The sequence below is a fragment of the Gymnoscopelus braueri genome, assembly GCF_963280865.1.
Source record: "Gymnoscopelus braueri genome assembly, chromosome: 8".
NCBI lineage: Eukaryota > Metazoa > Chordata > Actinopteri > Myctophiformes > Myctophidae > Gymnoscopelus > Gymnoscopelus braueri.
Window position 1 is genome coordinate 34,981,137 of NC_137609.1, and position 25,495 is coordinate 35,006,631.

A 25,495-nucleotide genomic window follows, 5' to 3' on the forward strand; every position below is an offset into this window, starting at 1 on the left:
GTTAAGTTTTAGTCAAGTGCATGAGAATATTCTAGTCACAATATTGTTATTATTATTATTATCATTATTATTATTATTGTCATGTCATATTCTTGAGATAAGGAGCATGAATTAAAAAGTAAATTGTTTTAGACAACTGAAAGAATATTGAAGAACATTCATTACTATGACAACATCAAAACGTCACCTAATGTGGGTTATCATTATACAACTCTCTGGGGTTTACAATTGATATTGATGACGATGACTCTCATTATATATTTGTGATTTTAGTCAAATCATTTACACATAATATTGAACCTCACTGTACTGGTATTCTGTACAAATTAATATTTACACCAGTCGATCTCAAACTTGTTCATGTCAAGGACCTCCAAATTGGCCGTGGACCGCCATCTGATAAGATATAGTAGGGGACCTATACAAGATTTGTTTTGTTAAAATGTTCCACATTTTTCTTATTTTCAAGATTTTCAAATAGCCGATATGGTTTAAAGTGGTTAAACTGATTTTGATGCTATTATGTTAAGGCATTTTGCTGGAACCCCCTCAAGGACCCCTGGGGGTCCTGGGGGTCCCCGGACCCCACTTTGAGAACCATTGCTTTACACTGCTCACGAAGAGACATTCATGATGCATACTTTATTTCCCCTATACACTTTCTGTCAACGGAGTCACTTATGTCTTACATATTTCATATGAAATATGAAATATGAATATGTAGAGCCTACATGTGACAACATAGACATGTTCTCTTTTGTGCCCCAAATTGGCATGGGTGAAAGGTTACATAATGCCATTGATATAGTTTTTTTTGTGCTAAGTGTTTGCCTGCAAAGCCCTTTGATACAGTCATTAAATAGAGTTGAGAGTTGAAAGTGAATAGTTCCCATTAGTCTACACAGGGACTGTGTCTTGTGACCTAATATCTTCCACTGTGCCATATTGCAGTGGTTCTCAAAGTTTTTCATGTCAAGGACTCCCATATTCGAAGAAATTTGGACACAGACCCCCATCTGAAAAGATTTAGTGCCAGGGACCATTAGAAGAAAAGATTTGTGCAATTAAGCTCACAATACCATGCAATTATTTTGAAGAACCGAAGTATAACATAGGGTTAAAGACAAGTGGTTAAACTGATTTTGATGCTACATTAACACATTTTCCTGGGGACCCCCTGGAACCCCCTCAAGGACCCATGGGGATCTTTGAGGATCACTGCCATATTGTATTTGATTTAACTGCCGGCCGGCTATGGCTATTTCCAGACACCAAAGATGCTAAGCTGTAGATGACAGACCTACAGTACGTGTATTATGAAATGTTTTGCCAAACATTGCCCTATAAACTCCCTGGCACTCATTTGTTGATGTGTTTATGTTTATTTATGCTGTGGCATCTGCCTTGTCGCTGAGGAAGCAGGCCTTGAAAAAGTTGTTGCCCCAGGGCCTGTTTGTAGCATTTGCCTATGTAAACAACAACACAAAGTCATGTTTCCCACAGACTGCATGGGATTCTGATTCAGATTATGAATCTAACAACCAATACAGTATATTAGGCCTACAGTATATCAACATTGTTTTATCAATGAAAATCTTGCTTTAAGCAAAATTAACAGCTTTCAACCTGGCAGATTCTATTTTGGGCATGTCATCATTATAGGCAAACATTTTCAGCATAAAAACAATCTAAAATAGTAGATCTTTCAGCTCACAACAATCGGTTATTTTTTCCGCACGACACCGTTGTACAATGAATGGAGTATAAAATGGGGCTAAAGTGTTTAAGAAAGAGGGGAAGATAGACAGACACATAAACAAGACAGACAGTAATAACAGAAGGGAACTCTTTCAAGCAGTTTATGGCGCATTTTCATTGCATGGTAGTAGTGGCTCTGGCTCAACTCGACTCAAATCACTTTTAGTACCAGGGACTTTCTTTTCCACTGCAGATGGGTCCTCCTCAATGTAGCTGCATAGTCATTACATGTAACTGAAGATTCTACTAACAATTCTCTCATTGTTGTGAGAAAGCGGAAATTAAATCTTCTCAGAATCGGAGTCAGAGAAGACAAAGGTGGAAGCCCTTGTGTCTGTAAGCTTGTCGATTTCCTGGTATCCCATCATGGTGCTGTGCTTGCGGCAAATTCTTCTCCTTTCATTGCACTCATCTGAGCCGTGCACCCAGTATATTGATTATTACTTGTGACTGAGTTGTGCTCGCACTCTTTCTATATGAATTATTAATTGTTATTCAAGACCTTATTCAGCCTGCAAACTTGCAGTGACGAATACATTCTTGCCAGGGTTTGTTTTTTTAGATTTGTGTGAAAAAAAAAATCAGGGTGTGATGTCCACTTGTTTAATGCCAATAGAATCCTTTCGGATTATTAAATTCCTATATGAATCCATGGATTTCTTTGAGTAGAGCCTCATAAGATTAAAACTGGTCTTTTTTCTAGCTTTCTATTGGTAACACTTTTGTTGAGTGTTGTGTATGTATTTTGATTCCACTGGCCTGTGTGTGTGTGTGTGTGTGTGTGTGTGTGTGTGTGTGTGTGTGTGTGTGTGTGTGTGTGTGTGTGTGTGTGTGTGTGTGTGTGTGTGTGTGTGCACGTGCTTGGGTGCGTGCGTGTGTGTGTGTGTGTGTGTGTGTGTGTGTGTGTGTGTGTGTGTGTGTGTGTGTGTGTGTGTGTGTGTGTGTGTGTGTGTGTGTGTGAGTGTGTGTGTGTGTGTGTGTGTGTGTGTGTGTGTGTGTGTGTGTGTGTGTGTGTGTGTGTGTGTGTGTGTGTGTGTGTGTGCGTGTGTACATGGGTCTTTAACTTTTAACTTCTAACTCAACTGGAGGTGTCGAATGTGTTCATTCATAGAACAACATTCATTCATTGTCATTTTCAGACATTATCCTGTTCTGCTCTTTGTATTGCTTGTATCAGTTTTACTGTCCACGTGATGCAAGGTGAATAGACTACATTCTACAAAACACTCGAATTTCATTCATCGGTGTGTGTGGCGGTTCCACTGTATATCCACACTCCTCTCTCCCGCAAGTCAGGCTTGACAGTCAGGTGTGAATGACGCTTTGCCCTCCTCTCTCACACCCACTGCCCTGCCCCTTCCCTCACAATACACAAACACACCTCCACGGCTCAACTGTTTGATGTGGAAACTCTGTCCACATTTCCTGTCATCCTGAGAGATATCTAGGCCTAATCCAGGTGGTGGCAGAGTGTGTGTGTGTGTGTGTGTGTGTGTGTGTGTGTGTGTGTGTGTGTGTGTGTGTGTGTGTGTGTGACTGTGTGTGTGTGTGTGTGTGTGTGTGTGTGTGTGGGGGTGTGTGTGTGTGTGTGTGTGTGGGGATGTGTGTGTGGGTGCGCGTGTGTGCGCGCGTGTGTGTGTGTGTGCGTAAGTGGTAAGTAACCAAGTACATGTACTCAAGTACTGTACTTAAGTACAATTTTGAGGTACTTTTACTTTACTGGAGTATTTCCAATTTTCTATTATTTTACTTCTACTCCACTATATCTCAGATACAAATATTATACTTTTACTCCACCACAATTATTTGAAAGCTTTTGTTACTAGACTTTGATTACAAAACATACATTAACCACTCCAGCCCTATTTAAACTTTGGCTATTTGAAAATAGCCAATTTACAAGCTCACAACGTGTCACGATGCGACACGTTGTGATCTTGTAGATCTTCTATTTTCAAAATATTTTAATACATTTTAGACATATGATAACTTGTGAAACGGGACATTCTGCATTACTTTTACTTTTGGTACTTTAAGTATATTTTGGTGCCAATTTTTTACTTTTACTTTTACTTAAAGGGATACTTCACTTTCGGGCCGGGGACACATTTAAAAAAAATATTAAAAATAAATGAAAAAAGTTATGGAAAATTCATGGCCCCCTCACACATTAGTAGGACACTCTAATGCGTGAGGGGGCCATGAATTTTCCATAACTTTTTTCATTTATTTTTAATATTTTTTTTAAATGTGTCGGCGGCCCGGAAGTGAAGTATCCCTTTAAGTCAATTTTGATTACCGGACTTTATTGCAGTATTTATTGATACTTTTACTTAAGAAATGTGAGTACTTTTCCCACCACTGGTGTGCGCGTGTGTGTGTGTGAGGGTGGGGGTGACTGTCCCATTCCCCAGAAGGCCTCGCTGGGCCTGAGAAGAAGAGGCCGAGTGTGACTCTCACCTTGGCTTCGCATGAAAGACTGCCGGTGTCCAACATTGTAAAGAGACCACAAGACATGATTTAGTGCCTGTATAGCTGCCAATGAATACATATTCTGGCTCAGAAGAAGGAAGGCTCAGGGGCAAGTGAAATGAAATATTATGTCAGCACATTCTACGGCCCAGCCGCTAGCAGCTCTGCGTGACTTTAGCTCAGGTTTGGATGAAAGAAGAGAGAGAGGAGAGAGGAAAAAACCTTGGGGAATTTTAGACAGTTATCAATGAATAGGAAGGGGTGGGGGGGGGACTGGTGGACATGGAGTGGAGATGCCACATACAATAATATTTCAACTCCCAGGTACAGACAAGATCTGGGCACTGTTGTCTATATGAACTGTGGCCAAAAGTTTAATTAGTGTGTCTTTGCATTCCAAGTCTTGGCCTCAAATAAAAAATGGGATAATTTGAGACCTGGGAGAGAGGAAAATTACTTTGAAATTGGTTGAAACTTCACTTCACAGAATACACTTGGCTGGTGTCTTGATTCTGATATGATTTAGTATATGTCTATATTGATGTGTAGATTTATTATTTGGCATATAGCATTTGTTCTCAAATTGGGGTCCGGGGACCCCCAGGGGTCCTTTGACGGGTTCCAGGGGGTTATCAAAAAATAGCAGATCTACAAGCTCACAGCGTGTAACTTCGCGCCACGCTGCAAGCTTGTACATCTGCTATTTTTGAAATAATTTGAAAGATATCGCAAAATGTTGAATCATTTTGACATTCTTTAACATAAATCTTCTCTTCTGGGGGGTGGCCTGGCACAAAACCTTTTCAGATGGGGGTCCGTAGCCAAATATATATCAATCTGGGGGTCCTTGATACAAAAAACTTTGAGAACCACTGGCATGCATCATAATTGACGCAGAGCTGATGACATGTCATGGCTTCAAATCTGTTGCTCTTGCGGTTGCTCTGGATAAGAGTGTCTGCTAAACTGTCACATGACCTGTGGTGGTGTGTCATCAATGTCAATGTCAAATAAAGCAAAATGGCATAACATTATTTAACCGCTTAAATCCTGTTTTGTCCTTCTGTACAACTGTGTTATGCATCGGAAATAGCAGATCTACAAGGTCACAACGCACGAGACGCTTTGTGAGCTTGTAGATCTGCTGTATTTGTCATTAATATAATATTGTCATAAATGTCATATTTGGTGATGCCACATGCAACAGATTATGCTGCACTTATTCTACATTTATCAAATATTTAACCAAATGTACCCATAGCGTCCATTTGGTTATTTGTACATTCTCAGAGTTACAAGTGAATAAACTACACTAAGAATTTCACTGGGTAGCTAGTTACCCTCTCTTTCCTGTTTATGTCCACTGAACGAACCAGGAAAAAGGTAAATACATGACAAAATAACTATAACAGAGTCACAGCAGAGCAGAGCAGAGCAGTTTGATTGTGTGTTCAGATAGGAGTATTAGGCTACCCAGGAATGCATGGCAGGAAACGTATTGTGTCGGAGGGTATCGCAGAGTCCTGAGATTTGGCAGTGTAACCCCTGGCATTACATTAAAGAGAGACACATTCATGCAAGACAGATTAACCATTTTTGAAATATGCTATATCAATATAAAGGCATAGAATAATGGAGAATGACTTGTGAAAGCTTTGTCAAAAGCAGGCTGTCTAATTATATATTTTCATATTTACTTCATAGGTCATTCTTGCAGCCTACTGACTAATTCATGATCATAACAAAAACATATTATACATGCAGTATATTTTCTCATTGCATTTGTATTGCTTAGATAGGAGATAAAGACTCAGGAAATGAAGGGCACAGAGACAGAGGGGATACACACAGACAAGACTCCAGGAGTCGGATTCGAACACGTGCATGTCCTCTCCATGAAGCGGCATGTTACAGACTCTAATATGTGGTTGTGCCACAGGTTTTTTTTTATTATTATTATTATTATTATTATTATTATTATTATTATTATATTTATATTTTGCTTTATATCAAGTTTAAATTCAAGTGCATTTCAGCCAAGTTGCATGGTGAAATTGTCACTCCTGGAGGAACTACCGTTTATGCTTCAAATCAATATTTAGTTTGCTGTCACTCTCATATCAGTGCTCGTTGCCACTTGCCAGTGTTGCCAGATTTTGCGAGAGAAATAAGCAACCGGGTCTATGAAAACAAGCCCAAAAGAAGCGACAGATCTCAGATCTACAAGCTTGTAGCTCTGCTATTTAAAAACAAAAATCTTGGGAGAAGAAATCTGGGGGTCCTTAACATGAAAATGTAGGAACATTAGGAAACAAGCCCTTTACAAGCGACTTTACAGTTAAAAAGAAAAACAAGCCCAAAGTCGCTTATAATAAGCAGACCTGGCAACACTGCTTGTCCCTAGAAGAGCAGCCCTGCCCCTCCCCTCCGGAGGGAGTGACCTAACGGGCCTGTGCTAAAGGTTCATTCGCTAGTCTACGACTACTGTACTAGTCTAGTCTACCTACCGCACCGTCTTGCTGCCGGAAAGATCGCAACAAGGCACAAATTATTATAAAATATTAAGGTAAGAAGGAATTAGAAACTAACATAGTCTCTGATTGGCCAACCGTGTTCGCTGTTTCCCTCAGCTTGGGTCCAAGAAGGTCGGTATGCAGTGAACAGTGTTGTTATTACTGGGTTACTAGCAGAGATAAGGAAATATTTGTAACAAGAAATTGTTTACATATTAAACATAGCTATTTAAGACCTGCAAACATGTGTTGTTACGCAGTTGTTAGCTAGCCTACACATTAATTGTCAATCTATACCCCCCCAGACGCTACAGTACAAGCTATATCCCGATATAGTTGTTGAATAGTTAAATTAATGTATCAAGGCTAGAGCGTCTAACTGACACAGCACCAAAAGACTGTTTTAACTTGAGCCAGTTCGATAGGCTATGAAGAGGTGTCAGCTTACACAGCACATTGTCTGTCATAGAATAGAATAATCCGCTCTCTAGTTTCCATAAACAAGCCGCATGAACAATACTTCCATTCGCCCCCAGAATGTCGCAGGAGCAGCAGGCGGTGGAGCGGGCGAGGAAAGCCTTCCAGACCGGCAGGTCCAAGCCTGTGGAGTACCGGATCCGCCAGCTGAAGAACCTCCAGCGGTTATTTGTGGAGAAGCAGAAAGAGATTGCAGATGCTGTCAAAAAAGACCTAAATAAAGTATGTGCTTACATTGCCTTGATCTGTAACGTTTTCCTGCCTTCTTATTGTTATTTCTGCTTGTGTTCTGTCTGTGACCTTACCTACACTGCTAGATTATTTTGTATTTTTGATGTTTGTAGCCTGGCTATTTCCCTTGCACCTTGTTTAGTCACAAGCTCTTATACTTTTCATTGGTTATGTAGCTATTTATTAAACCCACAGACACTTAATTAACCACGCACTTTCAACCAGCTTATTTTGAGGATAGCTGGAAACGTTCTTTTTTTAAAATATTGAAAATAGCCGATCTACAAGCTCACAACGCGTCGCATTGCTGACACGTTGTGAGCTTGTAGATCGTTTCACTACTTTTGCATGACGATGTCATATGGCAAAGTATGTAATAGATAGAGCATTCATTTATGAAAAAAACTTTAAAAGATTCAATATGGAAGTATACACTTTCTACCCGACAATGAAGATTACATACACAACCAGTTGATCTTTTAGATTGCAGCCCAGGGTCAGACTTTGTCAGAATGTTGGGGTAACTTCTGACACCGCTACCTCCACCCCTCTCTCTCTGTTTGGCAGAGCGAGGTGGGCACCCAGCTGTATGAGACCCTAGGTCTGGAGTCGGAGATCAACTTGGCGGTGAAGAAGGTAAAGGAGTGGGCTGCCCCACGGCCGGTGGAGAAGAACCTGCTGACCATCTCGGACACCGTGTACATCCAGCCAGAGCCCCTGGGCGTGGTGCTGATCATCGGGGCATGGAACTACCCCTGGGCCGTCACCATACAGCCGCTTATTGGAGCCATCGCCGCTGGTACTGTCTGTGTGTGTGTGTGTACTTGGTTGACCGGGTTCCCCACAGGGGTCGGCACACCAAAGCTCATGTGACGTGTTGTGAGCTTGTAGGTCGGCTATTTTCGCCGAATGTTCTATTATGACATGCCCAGAGCCGGGACGCAAGGATTCATGTGGTTAAGTCTCTGTCTGTATAGCTTTATGTGTGGGACTACTCTGTGTATGTTTCTGTATCTTTGTGTCTATGTGAGTGAGCGAGTGATTGTGAGAGTTGAGTGAATGAATGAGGGGTGAGTGAGGGGGTAGGTGACAGAGTGTAATGCAGTCAGCATTCACCCCTTCATCTCCTCTGGTCTTCATTCTATTTTCATTCATCTTGCCTTTTGACCGGCATTGACCACCAGTTCCTTTTTATGCTAGTATTGCATAACTATCCTCTCAGCCTAACAGCCATAACTGGGCCAAAGGCTAATCCATAAAGTCTGTGCCTCAGTACATTTCACTGGCATTTATCTAGCCAGTAATTTCTACTTATTGGGTTCAGTGAAATGCCACCTGGTGTGTGTGTGTGTGTGTGTGTGTGTGTGTGTGTGTGTGTGTGTGTGTGTGTGTGTGTGTGTGTGTGTGTGTGTGTGTGTGTGTGTGTGTGTGTGTGTGTGTGTGTGTGTGTGTGTGTGTGTGTGTGTGTGTGTGTGTGTCTGTTTGTTTTATGTGTTGTAATTATGACATGGTATTTACATGTGTGTGGACATGTGTTCGTGAGCCTGGATCTGTCCACAAGTGTACGTGACGGTGTGTCTGAACTCTGAACTCATTGCACCTATTAGTCATCCTTTGCTCAAAGGCCAAGGTAAACCTGTCCTTTCATTGAGTGAATCTTGCACCTTTCCTCTTGTGCTAATCTCACAAGGATTACAAACCCAGGCCCCAACATACACGTTGGTGTCCTGCATTATTCATTCCCATCTCAGCCTACCAATAGCCACTGTGCTTGTCTAGATAGAGTCAAAAAAGAAAGAAAACAAACTCGCAAATTGGCAGGCCCTTTTCCACCTCATTTGTTTACCTAGTAGCTCAGCATAATATATTTATAAGGCTCGATTTGAATCAAATCATAATAATGACTTGTGTGAGGTGAGGTGAGGCAAGGCAAGGCCACTGGCCAAATATGCTGTAGAGGTGTGTGTGTGTGTGTGTGTGTGTGTGTGTGTGTGTGTGTGTGTGTGTGTGTGTGTGTGTGTGTGTGTGTGTGTGTGTGTGTGCTCGTGCGCACGCGTGCGTGCCTGTCTGTGTGTGTGTCTGTCTGTGTGTGTGTGTGTGTGTGTGTTTACTGTGGCCTGGACTTTATACTATCTGGTTCAATGCTATCAGATCTGGCTTGGAGGGTTATACAGGCTCAGTAGAGCAGAAGTCATCTTACTTCATTAACAGCCTCGTAACCTAGTAAAAACACACACACTGGCACGCACGCACGCACGCACGCACGCACGCACGCACGCACGCACGCACGCACGCACGCACGCACGCACGCACGCACGCACGCACGCACGCACGCACGCACGCACGCACGCACGCACGCACGCACACACGCACACACACACACACACACACACACACACACACACACACACACACACACACACACTATGAAATAGTATATGAGATATAATGATATAACTCTGTTCTGCTGTCTGTGTCAGGCTGGCTGTAGGTCTTATACTTTTAAAGTTCCAAGAGTCCCAAAGACTTCCTCTTATTGTCCTGGTCTTGAGTGATTAGAGAACACATTCCTCTTCCTGTCCTGGTATGATGTGTTGGACTCGCAGTGGTTCTCAACCTGTGGGTCCCCACATGATTTGGGGTGGGTCCCCAGATGACAGTGAAGTGACAATTTAAGGACTTTTAAGACCTTTTTAATACCTCAAAAAGAAAGAAAAAATCACACCCTGTGTGAAGTGGGCGGTGTCTTGCTAGCTAATCACAATACTGAATGGAGTCGATCAATCATGTACAAAGGATAAATTCATTTATTGAAACACTCTTTATGATGGACAAAACCATAACTTGAAAAAAACCAAATTTTGGTTTTTTTCAAGTTATGGTTGCTTATATAGGGCTATGCACATGTGTCATGTGACACTGGCCAATCACAGTCCTGAATAGGCTGTGATTGGCCAATCACAGCGCTGGATAATTCTACTAATTTCCTGGGCCCAGATCACAGCGCAGGAAAATGTACATTTTTCCAAATCTCACTTATAGGGGCGGTTTCACCGCCCAAAAATCACACCCTGTGTGAAGTGGGCGGTGTCTTGCTAGCTAATCACAATACTGAATGGAGTCAACCAATCATGTACAAAAGATAAATACATTTATTGAAACACTCTTTATGATGGACGAAACCATAACTTGAAAAAAACAAATTTATGTTTTTTTTCAAGTTATGGTTTCTTATATAGGACTATGCACATGTGTCATGTGACACTGGCCAATCACAGTCCTGAATAGATTGTGATTGGCCAATCACGGTGCAGGATAATTGTACAAATTTCCAAACCTCACTTATAGGGGCGGTTTCACAGCGCAGGATATTTGTCCATTTTTCCAAAACACATGTGCATAGCCCTATATACGAAACCATAACTTGAAAAAAACAGGTTTATGGTTTTTTTTCAAGTTATGGTTTCTTATATAGGGCTATGCACATGTGTCATGTGACACTGGCCAATCACAGTCCTGAATAGATTGTGATTGGCCAATCACGGTGCAGGATAATTGTACAAATTTCCAAACCTCATAGGGGCGGTTTCACAGCGCAGGATATTTGTACATTTTTCCAAACCTCACTTATAGGGGCGGTTTCACCGCCCAAAAATACCATTACTGCATCAAAAGCAATCAACAAACTATACTATAAAAACTGGTGAAACATTGACCAAATTGTCAAATAATATAAAAAAACTGGTGAAAAAAAAATTAAAATAGCATCGGCGATTTTCACAATATTTATCAGTGGAACCGAGTCAAAATGCCTCAACTCCTACATTCCAAGTGCTTGTCAGGGTGGGGGGTATTTTGGGGGGTCACGGCCTGAAAAGTTGAGAACCACTGTGTTGGAGGAAAGGTTAGACCTAATAGATGGGTTTCCGCGCGACGTCATCACAGAGCAGAGAGTGCAATCTGCGCATGCGGGAGGTAGAACGACCCGGAAGTGCCATTCACTCTATTGTTATTTTCGGGATTTAGATAGGCATAATGCTGCTATTATAGGCATAATAGGCATAATGCTGCTATTATATACAGACAGATCCAACTTCCGACAAATCATTTTTATTGAGTAAAGAAGATATTACAAACTGCATCATTTAATCTACTTTCATTAAACCCGGTGAAGACCATTTATTTTATCAACGTACAATGGCCAGAGATGCTGCGGGTAATAGCGCCCTCTACAGGCTCTTCCCTCCACTGCGCGCGCATCATCCTCTCATGTTTACCAACGGGAAACCCATCTATAGCCCTAATGGTTACTGTGTTAGAACCATGGCACCCTCTGCTGGTGGCATACAAACTGAAAATGAAAACATGGACTTGTGACTGTATAACCACAATTCAACAACAGCTCTATTGTTATTAGCTTACACTAACGCCCTGGGTCAAGCATATCACTAGCGTTTTATGTATATAATAAAAACTAGGCAAATGGAGAAATGCATATCTGTATGGATGCTTCTCTGATGGAAATGTAACCCCAATCTTTTTATCCATATGAAGCCATCAAGGGTGAAATGAAAAGTCAGTTTTTGTATTTAAACTCTCAAGCCAAGCAACTCTTCCACACCCTTTGAAAGCTACGGAGAGTCTGTAACTGGAAGCTGTCATCTGTTTGTAATTTCTATCCATATATTTTACATTTATTTCGAAAAGAGTTAGCTTTATTTGTATTTGAAGTTTTATAACACCAGTACACACCATATCAGGAACAGCATATGAATACTATATACTTCCTTCCCAACATGTACACATATACAGAACCAACCACCAACCACAAAAGAACAACGCCAACAAACATAACAGTGAGACAGATAGGCTTCGACTAATTTGATTTCCTGTATTACTTATTTACGCGTTAAGTGTGTGTGTGTGTGTGTGTGTGTGTGTGTGTGTGTGTGTGTGTGTGTGTGTGTGTGTGTGTGTGTGTGTGTGTGTGTGTGTGTGTGTGTGTGTGTGTGTGTGTGTAGGGGGGAGGTGGGGGCAGACTGTTAGAAGCATTTGAAAATTGTGTGAGCCAATAGTCTTGAGGGAATAGTATTTATTCCCACGGTGGTAAAAAGGTTACCATTATTGAATTTGTGCCTTTCCTGTACTAGGTAATGCTGCTGTCGTGAAGCCTTCAGAGGTGTGTGTCCATACTAGTAAGGTCATGGCAGATCTGCTCCCCATCTACATAGACAAGGTAAGGGATGGATTGTATAAAACTCTTATTATCACGGAATCTTCATTCTAATGTCATGGCCCTCAGGGTTAACTTCAGCCAGTGTTCAAATGCTGATAAAGCGATTGCGTCTCACACACCTGAAATATTTGTTGAGGATAGCCTTAACAATGTAAAAAAAAAAAAAAAAAAGAACCCACCTGCTATCTGATTTGAAGTTAAAATGCTTTTATCAAAGCATACAACATTTTATAGCTGTGACCATATGATGTCTAAGCTGCATAAAGGGAATTAATCCAATACCCAGAATGGTCAAGTATTTCCGGCCAGATATATGGCATATTCCCTCCTTTCTAAAGCATACTGTCTGACGGATATACTGTAAATATTTACCCGCATATAACTTTATTTGCCCTGGGAGAGGAGAGTGATTAAAGGTCACATAGGGTTTTAAGTGTGCACTGCCTTGTCAACTGCCTTATCTGCCCTGGACGGCACCTCCGTTCTGACAGCCTGACAGCATGTCTCTCCCCGTCTCTCTCTCCCTCTTTCCTGTCCATCTTCATTTACAAACTATCAATAAAGGCAGAAAAGCCAAAAGCAAATCTCAATACATATATATATATATATATATATATATATATATATATATATATATAACATCCGCCTCAGTAGCAACTGAACATGTACTGCATGTACTTCATGTGTGCGCTAGGAGCTGTACCCGGTCGTAACGGGAGGTGTGCCAGAGACCCAGGAGCTGCTGCGGCAGCGCTTCGACCACATCTTCTACACTGGTAACTGCATGGTGGGCAAGCTGATCATGGAGGCTGCTGCCAAACACCTGACCCCTGTCACCCTGGAGCTGGGCGGAAAGAGTCCCTGTTACATCGACAAGAACTGTGATCTCAGCATAGCCTGCAGGTCTGAACATGACTCACCACCACCACCACCACCACCACCATCACCACCTGTCTGTCTGCCTGCCTGCCTGCCTGCCTGCCTGCTAGGGTTGAGATCCAACATGATTTTAACGATTCCCTCTTAACGGTCCGATTCCTAAATGGTTCCCTTTAACGATTCCTATGTATTTAAAAAATATACTGTATATATAGAATTTTTGGCTTTTATTGTAATTTTTGGTAAACATAAATTCAATCATACATACAGTATGCATAATACAGTATACATATTTTTGTAGTGGTTCTCAAAGTGAGGTACAGGGATCGATCCTCCAAATGGACACTTCTGTAACTCTGAGTGTTAACTCTGAGAGTTAACTGTACCCTTACAGGTCCATTTGGTTCCATTTGTACTCTCTCAGAGTTATGGTGGTCCTTGAAATTAAAAGGTTTGAGAACCACTGACAGTGTGATAAAACCGGTTCCGGAAACGGTTCCAAATGTGATGGAACCGATTCCGGTTCCTCAAAGTTGGATCTAGTTCCTCCGATTCCTCCGGTTCCGGATCCCAACCCTGCCTGCCTGCCTGCCTGCCTTTCTTTCCTTCTTTCTTTCTTTCTTCTTTTTTCTTCTTTCTTTCTTTCTTTCTTTCTTTCTTTCTTTCTTTCTTTCTTTCTTTCTTTCTTTCTTTCTCCCCTCCTTCCTTCTCTCTCCCCTCCCCCCACATATTTTCTGTGCGACTACAACAGTCTTTATCTAATCAAAAGTAGGAATTGAAAAAATCCCCAAAAGGTAGCACATACAACATTTTAAATCAACAGAGGACAAAGTACTCACATTTCCACTTTTTTATTGGCACACACACACCAATAAACGAAATAACCGTTCGTTTTGACGTGTATACTGGATTTTGGGTTTAGCACTCAACTGAGAAAACCAATTGTTGCAACCTCTTTTTCTTATTTAGTCTTTATCTAATGTCTACTGTATTGTGCCTCCTCCCTGGTGTCCACCCCTGTCCTGTCCTGTCCTGTGCTGCAGGCGTGTGACCTGGGGAAAGTACACTAACTGTGGTCAGACATGCATCGCCCCAGACTACATCCTGTGTGAGGCCAGCATCCAGGACCGTGTCATAGAGGAGGTGAAGAAGTCCATCAAGGTAACTGCACTCAGCCAGTGTTCCTGCAACATATTCAAGACATCTCAGATTCAGTTCCATCCCGTGTTCTGTGTGTCAACTAGGATTCTCAAAAGACTTTAACCACAGGAATTCCAGCATTCCTATTTTGGGTATGTCATAATAGGTGAACATTTGATGAAAACAGGTGACCATTTGGAAAAAATCTACAAGCTCACAGCGCATTGCATTGTGACGCATTGTGAACTTGTAGAATGGCTATTTTCAGCAAAGACATTTGGTGAGAGGTCAACAATAACAATAGGCCAAGTATAGACCACTGGGGGGAACTCTAGTTAGCAGGTTTGAGTGGTTAAAACGTCTATGAAGCAGCAGCAACACCCAAGGAAGTGTGTGGGTGCAAATCCTTATAATCATCCAGGTAACATGTTGAAACATGGGAGGAACTTTGTGAGCAAAGCAACCATGTATGCTTTACATTACAAGTGTTCACCAGCAGGTCAAAATGTGCCAATATTACTTTGATACATTCTGACACAGTTTTTGCGTCTTCCTTCAACCTCAGGGTGACCATATTTTCAAACAAACTGGCACCCTTAACCACTTTCACCATGGGTTCTTAAACCTTGTCCAAACCTTTCAAACTGTTTTGAAAACGGTATAAATGTTATGTATATTCCCTATTGCTGTATATATGTAACCTTCTCATTATTAATTCTGAAGTCTGGATATTTTGTGATTATGAACATACTTGACCGTGATATGAGATTTGTGATATGAATGTTATACTGTGATAAATAAATGGAAAATAACACAATAAGTGGAAAAAAACATGGCACTTCTAAAGACCACTATATGAAAAAAATAATAATTAAATAGCAGATCTAGGAGCTCACAATGCGATGTGAGGCATTGTGAGCTTTTTACGTTTCCAGGATGTCGAAAACAGCGACGATTATTATCAAAATGTGGACATTTTAGTGACACTCAGCTTGAAACCGGGACAAGCCCAGTCAACCCAGGACATCTGGTCACCGTATTCAACCTACAAGCCTTTGCTTGAACGTTGTAGCAGCAGAGAGGTGCGTGTAGATCAGTGGCCCTAACAACACTCCCTCTCCCTTCCCAGGACTTCTACACAGACGACCCTAAGACCTGCTCCGATTATGGACGCATCATCAACCAGCGCCACTTCAAGCGGGTGCTGGGCCTGACTGAAGACAGCACCATCGCTGTAGGAGGAGACAGTGACGAGTCAGACTGCTACATAGGTACAACTTACTTGGCTTCATGGATATAGATATTAGTCATAAACTATAATCTATACGTATTATGTACAGGCTATAAGTTGAAGGACATGCATATAGTAAATCAAAGATCTCTATTGTGATTAACATAATGCATTAAGAATTGATTTAAATTAATCTATTAATTAATCACTCTCTTTTTGAGGAGAGTTGGGTTAGTTTTTGTTTGTGGTAACTCACAAACGTAATAGGTCAACTTTAAAAACAGGAATTACTTCCTATGTTACCTCATTGAGTTCCAGTAATTGAAATGTTCTCTCACGATTTCCAAATAAGAAGAGGACAAATACTTAACCAAATGAACCCTAGCGTCTCTATTCTGGTCATAATAGGCTAACATTCGGCGGATAGCAGAAAAGAGCAGATCTACAATCTCACAACAAATCGCGTTGCGACATGTTGTGAGCTTGTATATAAGCTATTTTCGGCAAAGATATTTGGTATAGACGGGAAGGGGGCAATGATAGACCCCTGGGAGGACCCCGGTTATAGGTGGTTAATGCAGATGAGGACAAAGACTTGTGTCTGATACAGTGTATACTTGTTTTCCAGCTCCTACTGTTCTGCGGGACGTGAAGCCAGATGCCAAGGTGATGCAGGAGGAGATTTTCGGACCTCTGCTACCCATTATGCCAGTCAGCGGACTTGATGACGCCATCAAGTACATCAACCGTGGCGAGAAACCTCTCGCCCTCTATATTTTCACATCCGATGATAAGGTACCACACGACACACAGATGACACACAGAGATATACAGTATGTATGTGTGTGCTCCAGAGCATGTGCGTGGGGATTTTGAATGGAGTGCAGAGCGAGTTTTCAAAAAGTCAGAACGCCTGCCTTCTCTCCTCCTCCAATTTCGTTATCACCAACACTGCCAGGGTGCTCTCTGATTATGTCCTGCTGTAACAGCTACAATGTCACCAACATTACATTATCGCCATTGTAACAGAGCTTTCTGCTACTACTTCTAAAAGGACTGTATTTCTCATGGGCTGGATATATATTATTATTGATCGCCACAAGTGCTGTTGACGGGAGGCCCGGATATGGTCCTTAATCACACACCTTGATATGGTGAATAGGCCTGATATTTATATAGGTATTATATTACTATTATTGCTTAGCTACTTATGACTGCCGACGCTGTCCTGTCTGAGAGTCGCGATATTTATAAGTAGGATATGACGTGAGGCGACGTCACGCTACCGCTATGTGTCCATATACGGCGTAGTGCCGGACATCGCCGTCCTTTGTAACAGTCCCCCGTGAGAGGTGGTCGTTCGTTGCGACCATACTCTCATGAATCACAAATGACAGTATCGGACGATGTCCGACGATGTTCGGCGTTCTGTTATTGTTTCTTTCTCCCGCCCTTCTTGACTTCGATTTCCTCCTGATGGTGGGGGTGGAGGACCTGTGCGTGCTCTCTGCTCGGTTTGGGGTGTCAGAGATACCGCAAGGCATTCACTACACACCATACCCATTCTAGCGTCCACTTCCATCGCACTGTGGCATAGGACCACCTGGTTGAGTCCGTCGACCAGATGGTTAGTTGAGTGGAGTAAGTCGGGCTGACCGGATTCCATGAGTCCCTCTTAGAACCGTCGTGTCGGTGCGCTAGGCCTTCATCTCCCTTCGGGCTGGGGGCTCTGACGTACCGGATCGCCAGGAGCTCCTTTGGCAGGAGAGCCGGTCTGGTCTCGCGTGGGTGAACTACGCTATTGTGCTGTTGTGCCACAATTAATTGCACTCTGCGAGGTGCAGGCTGACGGACGTCTGGCTGTTGGTCCTGTGTACGGGACTAATTGCATGGACTCCTCTTGTGGTAACTTCAGGGAGTCTTCGTGTCCGAGGACGGACTGTAGGTCGATGACATTTGTTGGAGGGGGGTCTCCTGCTGGTGGGCCTTCTCCCCCCTGCGCAGTCTGTGTAGCAGATGGTGCAGTAACTGTAAGGGGTTCATCATTAAGGTCCGCGGCATCGTCGGGGACCGGGGGGCTGTCTGCGTCTTCTCGTCTGCTCCCCCGTGGAGGGTGGGGCGTCCCCGCCGCTATGATGTTACGGTGGGGAGGGCTGTCCCCTAGGCTGTGTGGCATGGGCATGACTGCGGGCTCTGCCGCAGGCTGCTCCTGTGCTGCCTCTTGTGAGCGGAGCGCAAGTTGTGGCGGATCTGCAGTAAGGACGGGGTCCAGACCAAGCTCTGCGCTAGCTGGTATAGTTGTGCTCGGCGCGGGGTCGGTGTTCTTCTCAGGGGTGGCATGTGTTGGTGCCGGGGCCTGATGTGGGGGATCGTAGGGATTGACATCGTGGAGGACGGATGCATGGTCCCTGCGGCATACCGAGCATGAGAATGCGAATGCGCAGTCTGTGTTCTGGTGCTCGCAGCCGCATTTCCTGCATCGTTTCTGTGCTGTGATCCATGACTCCCTCGCGTGTGCCGGCAGCTGTACGATGGCAGGGCACGTGTCGATGAGGTGGGTTCTGGCGTCGCAGTACGAGCAGGGGGCGGGCGCCTGGGGTTCTTCACGTGTTGTGTTGCCACCGGTGGCCACGTAGCTGGACATCGTGGACCGGGATGGCTGTGCTCCACGTCTGTCTGCGGTGGGGCGCCAGTTGCCTTGGGGGGACCTCCCACGGTTGCGGGGATTAATGTAGGACTTCCCCCCCCCGTAACCACCGGAAGTGTCGGGGAAACGGTTGTCCCAGCCGAGGTTGGCGGCGTCACGGGAAGTCTGTGAGTCTGCTATCGTCGGTCTCCTGTAGGTGGATTTGTATTCCTGGCGCATGGCGCGCTTCGTAACGAAGGAGGACAGGTCGTCGAAGGTGACTTTCACATGTTTGGAATGTATGTCTGGATTGACGTCGTGGAGGACGGACGCGTGGCCTTTGCGGCACACTGAGCACGAGAATTTAAATGTGCAGTCTTCGCCGTGGTGCTTGCGGGCGCATCTCCTGCAGCGCTCGTGAGTTACGATCCAAGCCTCCCTCTCCTGTGCTCCCAGCTGCAGAAAATCCGGGCACATGTTGATGAGGTGGGTGTAGACGTCGCAGTATGGGCAGCGGGGGTGGGTCGGGTGGTGGTGTGTTGTACCGCCGCCTGTGGATACGTAGCTGAACATCGTGGAGTTGGGTGAGTTCTCCCCGCGTTGGTTCGGGTCACGGGGCCAACCGGTGCGGGGGGACCTGCCGCGGCCACGGGAGTTGTCGTAGGATCTCCCCCCCTGTATCCACCGGGGGCGTCAGGGAAACCGTCGCGTCTCCCGGGGTGGGCGGCGTCAGAGGACCTCCATGAGTCCGTTGCCGTCGGCCTCCCATGGGTGGGGGTGGGCTTATCTGAGAACGCGTGGCGAATGGCGCACTTTGAGACGAATTTGGACAGGTCGTCGAAGGTCGCCTCCGTCTGGTTGTACTGTATTTCCGCCACGATGTCGAACCATAAACCCTGCGTGGCGAGGGGCAGTCTGTCGACGATACCCGACAGATTGCGGGCGCCGTCTCTGACCCTCTGGCAGGACTTGGCAGCCATCCATTTGCTCATGGTCCCCAGGAACCGGGCGAAGCGGTCGTAGTCGTCGACCGTCCTCAACTCGGGCCAGGCCTCGGCACGCGAGAGCAGAGCATTCAGGACCTTCTCAGGATCGTCGTAATCACGTTGGAGTTTGCGCGTGATCTCTGCCAGCGCTCCATCGGGGTCGGGTCGTGGCGGTAGCCGTCGATCATGTGGCGAGGCGCCCCGCTGGTGAGCGATACCAGAATGTCGAGGCGCTCACTCGCACCTCTGCCGATGGAGCAGTCTTTGACATTGGCGATAAAGGCGGGATAGGCGAGGTGGTCGCCGCTGAAGACCGGTATGGTGGAGGCTGGGAGGCTTCGGTCCTGGCTTTGGCGTAGCGACATGTCCATGAAGCCACGTAGGGTCTGCGCGAGCTGATGCATGAGAAGGGAGTTGTCCAGGGTGCCGTCCGGAGCGGTCTGCGTTGGCCGGTGGACGGTGGTCCCGGGGCGTCTGGGCGCATCGCGCGCGTCCGCATCGACATCGCTGCCGGAGGTGGAGGCGGACAGACCTAGGATGGGGCAGGTCCGGGGGGTGCTGGTCACTGGGTGGCTGGCTGCGGTGTCACGGTGGTGGCTGAGGGAAGGTGAGCGTGAGCGCGAGCGCCGGGCCGGCCCCGGGTCCGAAGAGTCGGACGTCGGGTCGGCGCGTGTGGCCGTGTGAACACGCGTCCCGGCTTCTGCGTCTTTCTTCGCCAATAGGGCGGTCAGGTGAGCCATGGTATCATTGGCGCTAACCTGGCTGGCGGCCAGGTTAGCTATGGCGGTGTGCAAGGTGCCTAATTCCGCATCAACTGCCTGCTCAAGTCTAAGGAACTTCTGGTCGTTGTCAGCGGCTTGAGCGGCTTGGGCGGCTTGGGCGGCGATAAGGTTGCCCATCTAGGCTATATGATCAACTCTGTGGGCCCAGTCGGTTGCACCTGCAATCGATCTCGGGGGCCAGGCGAAAGGGTCCTCTCTTGCTATGAGGAGGATCGTAAAGGACCAGATGTAACAGAGCTTTCTGCTACTACTTCTAAAGGACTGTATTTCTCATGGGCTGGATATATATTATTATTGATCGCCACAAGTGCTGTTGACGGGAGGCCCGGATATGGTCCTTAATCACACACCTTGATATGGTGAATAGGCCTGATATTTATATAGGTATTATATTACTATTATTGCTTAGCTACTTATGACTGCCGACGCTGTCCTGTCTGAGAGTCGCGATATTTATAAGTAGGATATGACGTGAGGCGACGTCACGCTACCGCTATGTGTCCATATACGGCGTAGTGCCGGACATCGCCGTCCTTTGTAACAGCCATCACCATCAGGCTTTCACAAGCAGACAAAGCCACTCCATGAGAAATATTAATAACTGGATGCCGAGCTGGGTGAATATCTCTCTAGGCTTGGCTTACATGTGTTGAATTAACCTATTAAAACCACGAAAGCGGCCTGGACCGTTGGCTTAGCAGTCCGGGCACCTAGGCTACAATGTAGCCTGACAGCGCGTTGCGGGTTCGAGTCCCGATCCCGGCGGCCTTTGCTGCGTGTCACTCCCCATCTCTCACTCCCCGTTTCCTGTCTAACTTCACTTCCCTATCAATAAAGGCATAAAAAGCCCTAAAAGAAATCCCAAAAGAAGAAAAAAAGGAAAGCATCTGTGTCTTTTAGATTTTTGCGTTGGCTATTCAAAAATAACAGATATACAAGCTCACAGCACGTCACTTCATGCCCGCCACGAATAAAAAATCTTGAAAAATCTTTTTTTCATTACGAAAAAACTACTGATTTAGAAGGCATTTGTAGAATCCTCCTCAGGTCTTAATGCATTAACAGAACTCTCTTTTCTTCTCCTCTACCTGAAGGTCATAAAGCGAGTGATAGAGGAGACGTCCAGCGGAGGACTGTTGGCCAATGACTGTTTGGTTCACTACTCAGTCAACGCTTTACCCTTCGGTGGAGTAGGTGAGTTTGCACACCGCCTAAATGCGCTGACACACTTGAGGCTGAGTGATTTATACTTGGCATCATGCGGCAAAAACTGTCCATCTACACATTTTGAGCTTGGAGATCTACTATTTCTGGAATGCAACACCATCGTGTGACGGAGTATACATTAATTAAGCATCAGGCACACTCACTCACTGGCTTATCTCCAAAGCTGGAAGTTGGGAGGCAAGCCTACGCCCACACAGAGACATTAGCCAATCTGCAAACTCACAATGCGATGCTATGTGTTGTGAGCTTCTACAAAAGTACACCTGTAAAATTATGTTTTACACAATTTTCCCTCAAAATCATTTACTTAAAAAAAAAGATAGCGATTAGTTTGATCAACTGTTGCACCCCTGCTCGATCGTACATGTTTCCCTTGACATTTTGTATAATGTTCGACTAACAGACACTTCTCTCTGTAGGAAACAGCGGTATGGGCTGCTACCACGGCAAGTACAGCTTCGACCAGCTCAGCCACCTGCGGGGCTGCCTCATTAAGAAGCTGAATATGGAGGGCGTCAACGACATGCGCTACCCGCCGCACACGCCCAAGAAGCTGGGCTGGGCGCGCTTCTTCCTCCTGAGCAACCCCGACCTGGGCTGGATGGGACGCATGGCGCTGCTCGCCGTCCTGGTGGTGGTGGTGGCCGTCGCGCTGCAGGTATGTGAACTCCGGTTAACAGTTATTGGAACTAATTGTTTTAATCGATTATATTTTTTAAAATGTTATCCCTATTTTGAGCATGTCTTTATCTGCAAAAAGTTTCAAAACATTTAAAACTTTTCCAAAAATTGTGAAAATAACCAATCTACAAGCTCAGAACGCGTCACGATGCGACACATTGTGAGCTTGTGGATTGTCTATTTTCACTATTTTTGCACAGCACCATAAATAGGCCTAAGTATGAAATAGCACTTAAGTGACGGTAGGGGTCAGGAATCCCAAAGAACAGCACAGAACAGACAGTGTCTTACTCTCTCATATGTACACAGACAGCTATAGCTACTATTGAGCTATTATCAGTCATTATGTTATCAGAAAGCAAGGTAATAGCTGGTTGTATTATCTCCAGAAGTCCATAACTCCAGTCTGTAATTATGGGTGAGGAATGAGGGTGCAGTCAAACTGAACATCAGTGCGCAGATACTTATATATTACAGGTACCGTATGCTGTTTCTTATAACCAGGATAACACCTTATCCGGGTTGTGGTAAATGAGATATGTATTGTTCTCAAACACTTAACTACTCCTAACATTAAGGGGATATTTTTGTGCTTTTAGAATTTAAATGCACAGAAATCTCGCATTTTTGTTAATAACGTTTAATTGTTAGCAGAAATCGGCATTCTCCATTTTGTCAGGTAAAAAGATATCAGCAGGTATTTGAGCCCTGGACATAGTGTGTGCTATTCAGGCTCCATGCAATTTAACACACCAAATAACAATTAACTTTGTGTCTGCGTACGTGTATGCGTGAATGTCACTGAAATCGTACAAAAATGATGCTTAGCTTGCGGGACAAGTATACACTCGAGAGGTTACACACATGTGCAGCTCTGTGTGGGAGATGTACTGTATGTGACGTGTAAAGCAGCTGATCAATTGCCGGTCTACTTAAGCTCACCTGATTCATTGCACTTCCTCCTGTTGTATTGTCAGTGCTTCCACTGATGTTGTATGTGCTTTATTTGCTCCCACCACTATCCCAGCACCACCCGTAGGCTCTGATTTCCCTAATAATAATAATAATAATAATAATAAACTTTATTTGTATAGCACCTTTCATGACATGAAATGCAGCTCAAAGTGCTTTACAGAGCAAGAATACAATTACAGTTAGAACCAATTTAACAATAAAGCAAACAAAAATAAAATAAAATAAAATAAAAGCAAAGGCATAAAACAACATTAAAATAGGCAATACAGTGAGGAATTAAAAATCAACCAAAGAATCAGCTAAAAGCAAGAGTGAAGTAATAGGTCTTGAGCTGTGCTTTAAAGCTATCGACAGAGGCTGCCTGTCTTAAGTGTAATGGGAGTTTATTCCACACTGTCGGTCCGTAAAAGCAGAATGCTGCTTCACCGTATTTTTTATATGTCATTGTAGGCACCTCGAGCAGGTCAGCACTTGAAGACCTGAGGGCCCGGTTTCTGTTTTCCCCTGGGGGCTTTGTTATAGATGTATATCTCCCTGCTCTTAAATGGTTGTCTGCTAATGTGCTGAGCAGGGAGTAATGTATAGCAGAGCCTGAATGCCAAGATCAAATATAATATTCACATTTGTATTTACTCTAGTTATTGTTGGTCTCAAACTATTCGTGAGTTATCTGACTGAAGTATTTTCATGTTTTTCAGAAGTATTTCCTGTGAGGACAGCCCATTGCTTCCCCAAACAACAAGTTTGTCACTTATCTCAACCCTCCAGACGTCTGGTGAACCTGCATGAACCTGGGCTGAAAAGTTCTGTATGAAGTTAATAAACTGCATCCTATTGCCACCTGGTATAGACGCTGTTAGCCAAAGTGCCTTATAGGGCAACACGTCAATATTAATACCAGGCTTACTGTCTTGCCTAGGATGTGCTACACTATACATTTGGAGAACAGTCTCGGTCATTTCAATAATATGTTATTCTGCTTGTTAAAAACAATTTCAGAAGGATCAGCTGGCTCATTGTAGCTAGAGTGTAATTCTATGTGATGCCTTATATCTATGGCACTTTATTTTGTGCTCTATAACCTGTTAACTCAGGTTGGATTCTATGGAGCTTTTTAAATATGTTTTAAACATTAACAGTGCTGCTATTTTACAGCATACTGTTTGTTCTTAAAGTAACAAAACTAATTCAAGTAATGCTGTGACTAGTTATGACTGTTAGAGCTACTTGCATATCACTATGCATTGGCTTTGCAATACAGCATTCTTTAGGAAACAATTTATTTTTTAATAAAGGATGTTTTTACTTTTTGCCATTAGTTAAAAGGAATCCTTTGACTATAAACTCAGGATGAGGGATTCTCAAACACTACTTGCCTCTAGGTTCAAATACATTTCACTCACAAAGCTCACATAGCATTTGTATTTAGTCACGTAAATTTCACCTCCTCCCTTCTATCTAGCAGTGTGCTATATAGCTTAGTGCCTCAACCCATTGTACAATAATTTTACACAGTAATTCAGCTACAATGCATTTCCACGTTTGACACTCCCTTTCCACTATACTTAATATGAAGGACCTCTAACAGATGACCTAGCACTTGCTGTTATAAGCCGTTAGTGGCAAATAACCAAGTTTGAGTGCATTCCATTCCAGACAAATGATGTAGTACTTTGTTTTTGTTCCTCTCTGGAACTCTACGTGCCTGTGAGAAAGCAAAGTCATGTTTTGAGTTCAAGTTCAATCGATGGAAGTTCTGAAACTTCTTTGTGAATTTATCACCCTGCAGATATTTTCATGAGTTTGTAATTAAGATTTTAATAAATGTTTTTAAATCAAGTCTGATATTGTATGTCATGGTGTGTCATACACGGTAACATCCACTGTGTTAATTTAACTGCAAGTGTAGAAATGGGACCAAATGCATCCATACTAGTGTCCATTGGCTGTATTTGTCAGAATTGGTTTGAACAGTAAAGCTTTACTGTAGGAAAGTTAACCTTTCAGAATCTTAAGCACACACACTTAGTATTTGATTGCTTCGAATGTGTAACAAACGACAATATGACATAGAAAGATTTGTAACGAAGACAATAGGCCTATTATAATTTTATTTTCCAATTGAATAATTCCAAATTAGACAGAAAACCTTTCAGAAATAAAACTTTGTATGTTTTTTCCCATAAATGAATGCCCTACTTTATCATACAGCGCCACACAAAAGTAGCAAAAATAGCCGATGTCACGATTAAAGTGAAAGAGGTTAGGTTTGACTCCATTT

The 25,495-nt window shown here is 43.9% G+C and overlaps 1 protein-coding gene across 3 annotated transcripts; it reads left to right on the forward strand.

Moving 5' to 3' along the window:
• The first annotated feature begins 6,687 nt into the window (after window positions 1–6,687).
• Window positions 6,688–25,053, forward strand: LOC308089717 (aldehyde dehydrogenase family 3 member A2-like). Of its 3 annotated transcripts, none has more exons than XM_080434593.1 (11): window positions 6,688–6,796; window positions 7,280–7,442; window positions 8,019–8,250; window positions 12,602–12,687; window positions 13,382–13,590; window positions 14,610–14,727; window positions 15,836–15,977; window positions 16,566–16,732; window positions 21,426–21,525; window positions 21,978–22,216; window positions 23,913–25,053. In XM_080434593.1, the coding sequence occupies exons 2-11, from the start codon at window positions 7,281–7,283 to the stop codon at window positions 23,925–23,927; spliced, it is 1,470 nt and encodes a 489-aa protein (XP_080290719.1). In that variant the 5' UTR covers window positions 6,688–6,796; window position 7,280; the 3' UTR covers window positions 23,928–25,053. The 3 variants fall into 3 exon arrangements, with proteins under 3 accessions (XP_080290719.1, XP_080290721.1, XP_080290720.1); XM_080434594.1 differs by having other exon boundaries at window positions 6,754–6,875; XM_080434595.1 differs by lacking the exon at window positions 12,602–12,687 and having other exon boundaries at window positions 8,019–8,087.
• The last annotated feature ends 442 nt before the right edge of the window (window positions 25,054–25,495 follow it).

Coding starts and splice junctions, on each gene's coding strand:
- LOC308089717 (XM_080434593.1), top strand. CDS start 7,281: ATGTCGCAGGAGCAGCAGGCGGTGGAGCGGGCGAGGAAAGCCTTCCAG. Junction 15,978..16,565: donor CGAGTCAGACTGCTACATAG/GTACAACTTACT, acceptor CTTGTTTTCCAG/CTCCTACTGTTCTGCGGGAC. Junction 16,733..21,425: donor TTTTCACATCCGATGATAAG/GTACCACACGAC, acceptor CTCTACCTGAAG/GTCATAAAGCGAGTGATAGA.